This window comes from Pholis gunnellus (genome assembly GCF_910591455.1).
Source record: "Pholis gunnellus genome assembly, chromosome: 15".
In the NCBI taxonomy this organism is placed as follows: domain Eukaryota; kingdom Metazoa; phylum Chordata; class Actinopteri; order Perciformes; family Pholidae; genus Pholis; species Pholis gunnellus.
The window spans coordinates 3751013-3762148 of NC_136542.1; the positions used below are offsets into that span (position 1 = coordinate 3751013).

Sequence of the window (11136 nt, forward strand, 5' to 3'; positions counted from 1 at the left end):
TCTTTGTATGGTATTTTTACAACAATTAGTTTACATTTGGGCATTTTTAGGGGAGTCAGTGGAATTAGCTTTTGTGCATGTATGTGTGAGTGTACTTGTGTTGTTGCATGTATTTTCTGTATATATTTGTGTTAAGGACGAGGAGGTTCATCTCAAGGAGTTTATCCTAATAAATGCTCACATTTCACAGATCAATACTGTCTTATCTGATCTTAGTATTCTTTGTATTTGTTTACAATCTACAGATTCTCTGACATTTATGTAGACATTGTACGTAATTGTTGAAGAACATTGAGAAAAACCTAAAACTGCTTTTATGTGTTCACGTTCACGGCCAATAAAGCCGATTCAGATTCCACCTTATTCATTTTGAACACTGAATGACTCTTTTTATTTAAAAAGATGCATTTTGATTATTTTAACTGTAAATTTCTATTCCATATTCATGATTCTTGACTTTTGGAGCACTTATTTTCTTCTTCTCTCTTACTTTGTTTTATTGAGAGTGTTTTGCATTAAAATACCAGCAAGGTAAATTCATTGTATGTGAAAAGCTACGTGGCAATAAAACTGTTTCTGATTCTCATTTATAAACACTGAAATGCGGTTGATGCAATTAGTAAAATAAAAAAATAAAAAACATTGATCAACAGAAGTAAATTCTTTGATGTCCAAAAACAGAGCGATACAAATGTATCTACATTCAGTACAAAACACATTTTGGACAGTACTGTAAATAATACAACATCAATGACGTCACGTATTAAGAGTCTTCACTCTGTTAATTATCTGAGAAATGTACAAAAATTAAAAAACTTCAAAAAGAGAAACGTTTTCGGTTCACAGCACAACATTATCTGTGAGATCTGAACCGGTTCAGATTACATGTTGTCTCTTTGTAGGAGAAAACGTCTGATCAGTGCAGGAAATGAGACATCTTGCCATTTCATTTAACACAATCAATAAATGATTCGTCTGTTTCAGCAACTGAATCATCAAAGACTGAGATTTATATTGGCTTGTTCACCTTTATGCAAACCACACTTCATTCCTTTGTGTGAATGAATGCTTTATGTTAAAGCCGGTCGTGTGCTAACGTCTCCCTGCTCCTGATTGAATACAGTGGGTCACCCTGTTCTCTCGAGCTGCTAAAACCACCTTCAATAGTTTCCTTTGTTTGGATATTTGCAGGTCTAACTGCTGTTTTCTGAGGCTTTTCTGAGAAAAAAAGAGCTTTGGTTCAGCAAGAAAACAAGTTTAAACATTTAGAAAATTGGCATTGGTTAAATTAAACAATGTTTCTGACACTCAAAAACCCACAAAGATCAAATCTCAGTCCCAGCATCTCTTTTAGAAGTACAGACAATCAATTGCCTCTTCACTGTGGTTCACCTCCAGATGGAGGCTGGCTGGTCTCAAGTCAGTATACGTCCCTTAAAGACGTGATGGTGAGCGATCGGGAGAGTTCTTCGACGCTGGTTTTACGCCAAGCGTCAAAACTGACCGTCCTGTTTCTAGAAACCATCAGGAAGCCGTTGGAGCTGAAGCGTCCGGGCACGTTTCCCACATCGAGCCAGACGAAGGCAGCCACAGAGGCAGAGTGGAGGGTGACGCTGTAGCCGGCCTTATCCTCCTGCACCGTGGCCTGCAGGGAAACACACGCACAAGGTTTATAATGAGTGAATGTGAGCATGAACGTGTCAATAAAGTGTGTTAGAAGTCCACTATGTGTGTCTTTGTGGCCCTGGTTCTCCCTTCCTCACTCTCTCGCCACATTTCCTGTCTGTACCTCGACATTGACTACCAAAATAAGGGCGTAAATTACGTCAAATCAACATTTGAAATCCGTAGGCTGCGGTTGAATAGTTTTTTGTTGATTTTTTATCATCTTCAATGTGTAACCCCCTACACATTATAGATTAATGGAGTCTTCCATCCCTGCTTCCATAACTCTGTGTATAAATAAATAAAAGCAGGCTTTTGTCTTACTGTGATGTTGGGTCTCTGGAGTCCCTGAGCGTCTTTGGGTGAGCACAGGAAGTGGTGGTTGGTGGGACCCTGCTGGCCGCCGCTGTCCTCCAGGTGGAAGGTGAGCAGGCAGGTGAGGCGGGTGCAGCTTCCACATCCTGCCAGCAGGGCGGCGACTGGCTGTTTAAAAACGGTCGCAGCGCTGCCTCCGGGGACCGGGAGCAGGTCCGACTTCAGCGTGCACACCGGATCCAGATCAGACCAGGAGTACGCGGACACCTGATCCACAAGAGAACAGAACTGATTCTGCACGTGTGTCACACATTTCAATACAAATAATCAGTTAATGTTACTGAACTGGAGGAGGTGAAGAACTGATGTTAGCATCGGTTTAAATTTAGAGTTCAGTGATGACACACCGCGAGAAGCGTTAACATTTTTATGTTAAATGTAAATAACTTGCTTGTTTTGCTAAATCAATGAGAAACAAACTTGGGAATAATAACAGTTTTCTAAGTTGCGTTGCATCTTTATTTTATTTTTAGTTATTTACCTTTAACGTACTGAAGCTAAATTAGATTTTTTTTAACCATTATTGGAGTTTGAATGCACTCGTTGGAAGCTGTTTGGACAAACGCTGCCTGCACAGTGAATGCAGTGTGAAGACACAGCTCACAGTTGAAAACGTACCACAGTCCTGAGCTTCAGGTCGTGACTCAGGTCTGAGACGGCGTAGACGAACAGTGTGCCGCCGTCCTCGAAGCCCACCGGCAGGACGGTGGCGAAGAAGTTCTGCGCAAAATAATGCAGCATTTTCCACTTCCCACCAAACTCTGCACACACAAGGACATGACTAGTTAGGATCATTGTATTGATCATAAAATATTTTCGTTATAACACAATTTTCTGAATGCAGGAGTCCAAAATATAAACAAGTTCAACGTCAAAAGGTTGTGTGCTGAGTTGGCGTTCACTCACCGATCGAAGACCAGGAAGGCGCCTGCCAGACGTCGTTCAGCTGCCAGTAGAGAGCGCCCATAGTGCGACCTTTGCCCTCAATGATCTCACTCTGACTTCGCCGATAAAACTCCGTCTGTGACTTCACACACTGAGCCTGCATGACCTGGACATGAAACGTGATCGTTACTACGTGTGAACTGCGTTTTTCAACCTCCTGACCCGTTCCTTTTCTCTTAAGAGCGGTCCGGAGTGGGAGACGGGGGATCTTTAGGGGGAGACAGCAGGTCAACTGTAGATGCCACATAGAAGTTTTGTACATCGTATGAGAGCTGGGAACCTGAAGATTAATTTGAGATGCAGCGCAGCAGTGTGTGTCATGTTGTTCTAGTCATGAATCATAAATAAAAAATGGTAAATTAATCGAAATACAGTGTGAAAGTGTAAAAGGACTCAAAACATTATGATGGAAGTATGTGATGCCACCCCCATAGTCACGTATGTCTCATATGTATTATTTACACAGCTTTGGGAAAAAAAGTCAACAACTTTTGACCACTCAAAAATCATAACAAATGGCAAAAAAATCCTTCCAAAATTCCACATTATGACACCAAGACCTTGAAGAACACCGTAAAAGAAACCCATTTGGAGATTTCTGAAAGAATTGCATTCTTCGGCGATTGGATGGCGAGCACTTCTGTTCTCAATACGTTGAGAAAACCCCCTAAATGTGAATATACTAGGAGGGCCATACATCCTCTGAACGCCCTCGGTCTGTAGCTAGTCGTTGTAAAGTTTCACCAGGCTGTGATTATTCTTGAGGTCATTTTCTACAGTGACGTTTCAGAAAAATGATCTCACTTTGTGAAATGGCTACTATAGGGACTAACGTCGTCACTCATGAATACAAATGGGCTCATTGGTTCCACAAGAGTCTCAGCTTTCCAGTCAGTTGATCCAATTCCAAGACTGTTTATTCTTTTTCGAATAGGCAAAAATCACACATTTATAGTGAAACGCAAAAAACTGCATGTTTTCTGACCTAAACTGCATCATGGGATTAACATAAAGGGAAGACTCGTGGGTACAAATAGAACCCATTTTCATTCGCATATCTTGAGGATAGAAGTCAATCCCTGTGCCATGCCAGTTTTTTCCCTCCCTAAGCCTTAGCCTAACTTTTATAGCGTTATTTCGGATCGTTATGAGGTTAAATGATTCGACACAGGGTGAGGGTGGTTAGTGTGATTGACCTGAGTGATGTAGAGAGTGTCTGTAAATCTTTTCAGGGGATCCGTGGAGTTTGGCAGGTTGAAGTGTAAAGCAGCCTGCAGTAACATCTGCTGGTTTCCATCCTCATGGTGTTGACGGTGGGAAGAGAAATTACTGGTGTAGCTCCAGTCCTCTGTTATGGAAACCTGGAACATCACAAAAGAGACGGAAACTTCTTGGGTGTGATGGACAAAATCATCATCTACCTCTTAAATCCTGCTTTTGTAATTATTTTCACATTTGCACAAAAGAGATCCAAACACATCTAACATTCTCCAGATAACATTAAAGAGGACACCTCAGATTTAAGATTCAAATCTACTGATAAAACAAACTGGAAAGGTTTATTCAGTCACCGGCTGCAGAGTGGAAAACGACGGCCATGACTGGAAGCCGTACTCGGAGGCGAAACGTGTTCGAGGGAAAGTCCTCCAGTCCCAGCAGTCCAGAGTGTAGCTGTAGAAGTGTGTGTCCCCGTAGTGAGGGTCGTAAGGGTTCGCCGCCACCCAGCCCTGCTGCTCCGATTCAGCCCCGTTAGTCGGACTGGAGACGAGGAACGGGCGACTCTGGTCCTCCTGAAGGAGAAGTTAAGATGGTCATCGTGAAGCATCTTTTAAAGACATAAACATGGATGAGAGAGAGAGAGAGAGAGAGAGAGAGAGAGAGAGAGAGAGAGAGAGAGAGAGAGAGAGAGAGAGAGAGAGAGAGAGAGAGAGAGAGAGAGAGAGAGAGAGAGAGGGAATGCACAGCAGTGTTGGAGAGGTGCTGACCACAGAGGTGAAAACACAAGAGTAAAGGAAAAATAGTCGCACAATCGTAGCCACAGCGCAAAGGATATTTACCAACGTTTCGACATGACAGTCTTCTTCAGGTCGAAACGTTGACAAATTATTAAATACTTTTTGTATCGTGGCTACGAGTGCACGACTATTTTTTCTTTGAATGTTGTGTTGTGTACAAACAGTAAGCACCAATTGCTGCATAGTATGCCTTTAAATCTCACATGCAAAAAAAGAAGAAGTAAAATAGCAATAAATTAATAATTGTGCAAAAGTAGCCAAAAAGACCACATTTCCCATAAACCCCCCTGCTTTCCTGACGCTAAAGGGATCTTGATCCTGGACTTTCCTCGCCCTGAAGGTCTGGTTTTTGATTTATTTTTATGCTGATGATGGTCTCCCTTTTTATAACTCAGGGTTAACTCACTTTTCTAAATCCAGGAGTCCAAAACATAAACGAGTTCACCGTAAAAACAATGAACAAGGTTTCAGCAAAGGATCAATCTAAAAACAGGCCAGCTGACTCACTCACCAACCGATGATAAGGAAGGTGCCTGCTTATAAGCATATTACTCCTTTAACCATCAGTTATCTATTAAAACATGACATATAATGCGACTCTCACCTCTTGAACGACCGCCCTTATGTTGTTCACGTACAGCGTCACATAGTCTTTCAGGTATGTAGGTCTCTGAGAAACTGGGATGTTGAACCAGTCTGTCGCCAGAGCAGCTTCGTTTTCGTTGTTCCCACTCCAAGTGATGATGGAGGGATGAGACTTGAGGCGCTGAACCTGGAGAGTAAAAACAAAAAACGAGTACATTAAATGTCTCGACAGGATGAAACAAAAACTTTATGAATGCTTAAAACTACCGTCAAATGTGTTTTTATGGCATTTTAAAACGTGTTTTGGTTGATTTGTCGTAATCTTTACATGCGGTTGTATAAAATCTTCAGATATGACATCCTCTGACATGAAATAAGAATACAGCGTTCACCTGTTGGATGACTTCTTCTCTGACCGTCTGTATGAAGTCGTCCTCAGTGGGATACATAGCGCAGGCAAACATGAAGTCCTGCCAAACCTAAAGACACACATCGTAACACTTTGAGCGTCCGTTTGTCCGACAATATGTTCATAATGTCACACAGGTCAAAATCACACAGAAACATATCATTATCTGTCCGGAAACACTTCCATGTTGTCAGTACTGGTTTGTAACAGTGATGATTGAAGGTGAACATTACGTTCTGATTTATGCATTATTATTCTATCGACACCTGTCGCGTCTTTGTGTCTGAAGCTTTATAAAATACCTCGTTTATAGGTGGACATCTGCTGTGGCACAGAGCGTTAAAATGAACTGAACATTTTGACAAACTGAATCAGCGCTAACATTCAGTGTACAGGAAGAAACACAAGCACACAATAGTGCAAAAGTCTATAAATCAATTGAACCAATTACAAACAATATCAATTGTGCACTGGGAGGAAACATAATCTGTCAGTGCGTCCTGTTTTAGGCGAGCCGTGTCCCCTGTAACCAACCATACAGCGATGAGGCCATTTGTTGTTATTTCTGCTTACACAAAGTACACAAAGTAATACTGATCTCACTGGAGGATGCCGGTAGTTACCATGATTCCCATCTCATCACACAAGCTGTAGAAGAGATCCTGCTCGTACACTCCTCCTCCCCAGACCCTGAGGGCGTTCATGCTCGCATCCACGGCTGACTGCAACAAGTTCCTTACGCTGCGGGACAAACACAGTTAATGTATTCACAACATTCTCAGTAGTTCGAACAAGTCCTGTCCTGTGATTCCACGTCAGAAGCAAGTCTGCACAAAGACACAGAGGAGACCAACGGTTTCTCTCAGAATGTCCTCATAACTATGGATCAACATTCACCTCACAAGAAAGAAATGTGGGGGGAAAAAAGCAGCTTTCCGTACTAAACTCACACAGCAGGAGTCACTCGGTCCTGGAAGGAGTGGGCCGGGATCCAGTTGGAGCCTTTGAGGAAAATTGGTTTCCCATTGATGCGGAAATAAAAGCTCAAGCCCGGAGAGCCGACAACTGGCTCCTGGACAAGTTCTACTGAGCGAAAATACACCTGCAGGAGAGATTTTCAATCAAACTCTAAAGAAACGCACTCAGTACTATGATTTTAGTTTCTTATCCCTGTGGCACATGTGGAGCAATAACAAGACGAAGAAAAAAGATGCCGCAAGATTTTTAACCTCACCAGAAATCTTACAACATGTCAGTAAACTGCAAACACTAAGTTTACACTGAATTTGACTCATAAGTTTCCTAAACTTTTTCCTAAAGACAAACAAATCAATCAGTGTACATAGTAAAGTACAGTTGATGGATGATGTGCCAGGATTATTATTAAAGTAGCTGTTTTATTGTCTCTTTATAGATATGGTGTATGCTGTGTGTATTATGATACATACCTGTGTAGTGCGTCTTTCTCCACGGATGTTTTTAACTGTTTGTGTGTGATGTCTAGAGCTGCAACGATTAGTCGATCAACAGGAAAATAATCGCCAACTATTTTGATAATCGATTAATCGTTAAAGTGATTTAAAGCGAAAAATGGCAGTAAATGCAGTTTTTCAGCCTCTTAAATACGGAGATGTCCTGCTTTCCTCTGTTTTATATCATATTTAACTGAATATCTTTGATATCTTTGGGGTTTGGACTGACTAAACAACAGGTGGAGACATGTTGGGCCTTTGATTCTACTGATGCACTTATTTCACACTACACTCTGCAGCTTAAGGCCTAAATAACACACGAGGAGACTGGAAGTGAACTCTGACCTTAGACTCTGTATTCAGGATCAAGAACCGCCCCTGAAAGCCTCTGACAGTGAGATGATAGAAGGGTTGGTCTCCGTGTCCGTTGGGCCACCACAGCTTCACCTGGCTGCTCTGGAGGAAGAAGAAAAAGCTGTTTTTAAGTGTTTAGGTGACTTTTTACTACTCAACGTAATAACCGAGGAGAGTCACTGCTGTCACAACACACTCATACCAGGGTACAGATTGTTTCGAGTACCGTGTTGATGTTTAAGGTGAAGCTGTTCTTGGTCTTTCCTGGGAGGAACTGTGTCTGGAGGATCTGCTCCGAGTCCAGCTCAGGTATGGAGAGAACGATTTGCCCGTTAGTTGTCTGAACAGCATCGACGAGAAGCTCGACCTGGACTCTCCACTGAGAGAGGCTGAGATCTGGACAGACAAATTTATGGTTATTTTATAGGCTGCAGTTTGTGGTGCTGTTGAATTAAATCGCATCATGCTGACAGCTGTTTCTATTATTCTGTCCACCCCATCTAGATCAACGAGGGTGCGTTAACAGAATAACAGAAGTCTATAATTCAAGAGTTTTCATCACTTTCTGTCAGAGCAGAGCCGCTCCTGTTTTTTCCTGTTTTATATTTAGCTTTTGCCTCAAATCCTCCCGGTGTATATTAAAACAGTATTCCTCAGTTTTTGTGTTTTTCCCCAACACAAGCTCGGTGATGAAGAGTAGATGAGACGTACTGTGTAGAGGAACAGAGGAAACCCGGATGAGCTGCAGGACATCAAACGCCTCCAGTCGAACTCCCTTCCACAGTCCCATCGTGGGGAACGAAGGGCCCCAATCCCAACTGAAAGAGCTTTGCTCCTTCAGCAGAACAGAGAGACCGATGTTTAGATTACTGCTAAAAGGTGAAGTTCATCTCAGCTCTTATAGTAAAACGAGAAAACGTTGTGGAGCCAAAATACAGACAGACAGACGGACCCCTAAGGACAGAAATGTTCCCATTAAAACCACATTACAGCATAAAGTCTGACATTATTTTGTATCAGGGTTTTAGTCGAGAGACCTGCCTTCAACATTGAGCAATTTCTCACGTTCATGAGGCAAATAAAAATGCATCAAAATCAATATTTCTGCTAAAATCATTGACGAATCCCAGACTGTGAAAAAGTAGAAATAAAACCACCGAGCATTCAGTCCACAGAAAATAACAATAAAAAACAATAGTGACATTATGTAAACAAACTTTAAAGGGTTAAATTATGAAAATGTATTAATATTTGCTAAATGCTAGGTGAATCAGTAAAAGTGGAAAATATTATTAATATCTTATATTATTTTGGCAGCTACATCAGAGAAACGTTTAAAGAGTTAATCAGGAGGTTTAAAATCTGACAATGAGTCCGTTTTTAGTGCAAGAATAAAATGAAAATCTGCACAATGAAAATCAGAATTGCAAGAAAAAATATGAAACTATACCGTTCACCTATAAGATGTTTTCAGTGCTCTGAATAAAATGTAAAACTTTGAAAAACTAACATGTTAATACCTCTTTACATACATCTTTCTAATCAGACGGAGAGCATTCTAATTATTAAGCATCAAAATCATCCTCTAATAGGAACATGCATTTAGATTGAATTCAGTCCTGTTACAGAATAGTATAAACCTATGTTTCTGATTTGACTCATATTGTTTGTTTCCAGATGAGAGGTAAAGCGCAGCACGACGTTCTTACTTTCCTGATGAAGTTGACGTGACATTCCCCCTTCTGGACATCTGGAGGACATTCAGGAGGAACTCTGTAGGCAGAATGCGCGTTCCTCCGCTCAGACGCGTAAAGAACCGGAGACGAGAAGCTGACGTTCAGCACGTTATCCCCGTCCTTCAGCGAGTCTCTGACTGGGAAGTCCTACACAAACAAATGCTGCACGTGAGAGAAAAACGTGCACGGTGCGTCGTGAACTGCTTGTTTTCCGGTGAACATACATATCTACGAAACATGTTGTCCGTCTTCCCGACGGCGATTCCGTTGAGCCAAATGGATGCTGCGGTGTCAACGCCGTCGAAGACGAGCAGCACCTTCTGATTGGCTCTGTTGATGAGCGCACAGGTGAGTCAGGAGACAGGAGACAGGAAGCGCTTCAGAACAATAACAAAGAGCATCGTACCGACCTCAGCTGGGTGGAGCCGGTGAATGTGGTCGTGTATGTCCAGTTATCGAAGGCGATCCACCGATAGGACACATCGTTAAACCTGAAGTACGGGTCCTGAGAGACAAGTGCAGAATGATTTACTTTTGTTCTATTTGATTCCTCTCAGTTTATGAGTTATTACTCACACCTGCTGCTGAAGCATGTGTTGATGTTATGCTACAAAAAAAGGACAGTATCCAGGATTTGAACACCGAAAAAGATTTAAAAATATATTTTATTTTATTTTGTTTACTTGATTACTTAATGTCTTATTTAGTTTTTTAATTCTCGTGAAAATATGGAATATCTGTTTAGTATTTCTACCAAAAATAAATACATACACATATATATATATATATATATATATATATATATATATATACACACTCATAAATAAATAAATATATATACACACACACACACGTATGTACTCGTATTGAAGAAAAACACTGAGGACACTTCAATGCTCTCAGCGACAGATGTAATAACTGCATGCTGTACTTCCGGAATAAAATAGAATCAGAGCAATACTTTTTTTTTTTAAAGGTGTATTTCTACATGCTCACATGAAGTACTTTATGTACCTACCTGGATGTATCCCTGCTGCTGTAGAGCTGAATGAACACATCCGGGAACCTCAGCGGGCAATGACACTGACCCATCGGAGTTTGAGAGACTCCATTTACCGTCCAGACTCCGAGTCACTGAACACAACACCGATAAAACTCCCAGAAACAAACACAACAAAACACAAATACCGCTTACAAACAGACGCATGGTTCTTGCTCTGTATATATATATATATATGACACGGTAAGTCACGGGAATACTACTTTACATGTACTATCCGACTTTTGTGGTGGTTTTCTGAACAGCCTCTTCCTAGTTTGTCACGTGACCCTCGTGACAAACGTGTCATGTGATCAGAGTATCTGCATTAAAAAAAACTTTGTACAAAAATGTGTTTGTGTGGAATCAACATTCTCACATTTCGAAATAAAGAATGTAAAATAGTAATAAAAAAAAAAAATATTAAAAAAATCAAGTAGAAGTATTGGTTAGTAAAATCAACTTAATAGTATTTTTATAATTGTATATTTATACCACAAACACTATAAACATGGTTATTATATAGTTATACATTTTTGAA

The 11136-nt window shown here is 40.9% G+C and overlaps 1 protein-coding gene across 1 annotated transcript; it reads right to left on the reverse strand.

Annotated features, from left to right (window-relative positions):
- Nucleotides 1–646: 646 nt before the first annotated feature.
- manba (mannosidase, beta A, lysosomal) lies at nucleotides 647–10860 on the reverse strand. Its single transcript, XM_079174355.1, has 17 exons — nucleotides 10575–10860; nucleotides 9967–10061; nucleotides 9781–9886; nucleotides 9530–9703; nucleotides 8532–8655; nucleotides 8047–8216; nucleotides 7812–7922; nucleotides 6945–7096; nucleotides 6618–6735; nucleotides 5978–6064; nucleotides 5605–5772; nucleotides 4557–4775; nucleotides 4182–4346; nucleotides 2947–3091; nucleotides 2659–2801; nucleotides 1990–2247; nucleotides 647–1645 (listed from the first exon to the last, which is right to left on the reverse strand). The coding sequence occupies exons 1-17, from the start codon at nucleotides 10761–10763 to the stop codon at nucleotides 1421–1423; spliced, it is 2649 nt and encodes an 882-aa protein (XP_079030481.1). The 5' UTR covers nucleotides 10764–10860; the 3' UTR covers nucleotides 647–1420.
- Between the last annotated feature and the right edge of the window lie 276 nt (nucleotides 10861–11136).

What these genes read in the sequence shown, in the direction of transcription:
- manba (XM_079174355.1), bottom strand. Translation starts at nt 10,763, where the DNA reads ATGCGTCTGTTTGTAAGCGGTATTTGTGTTTTGTTGTGTTTGTTTCTG. An exon ending in ACCGGCTCCACCCAGCTGAG is followed by an intron (nt 9,887 to 9,966) that starts GTCGGTACGATG and finishes GCTCATCAACAG; the next exon opens with AGCCAATCAGAAGGTGCTGC. An exon ending in GCCTTCCTGGTCTTCGATCG is followed by an intron (nt 2,802 to 2,946) that starts GTGAGTGAACGC and finishes TTGTGTGTGCAG; the next exon opens with AGTTTGGTGGGAAGTGGAAA.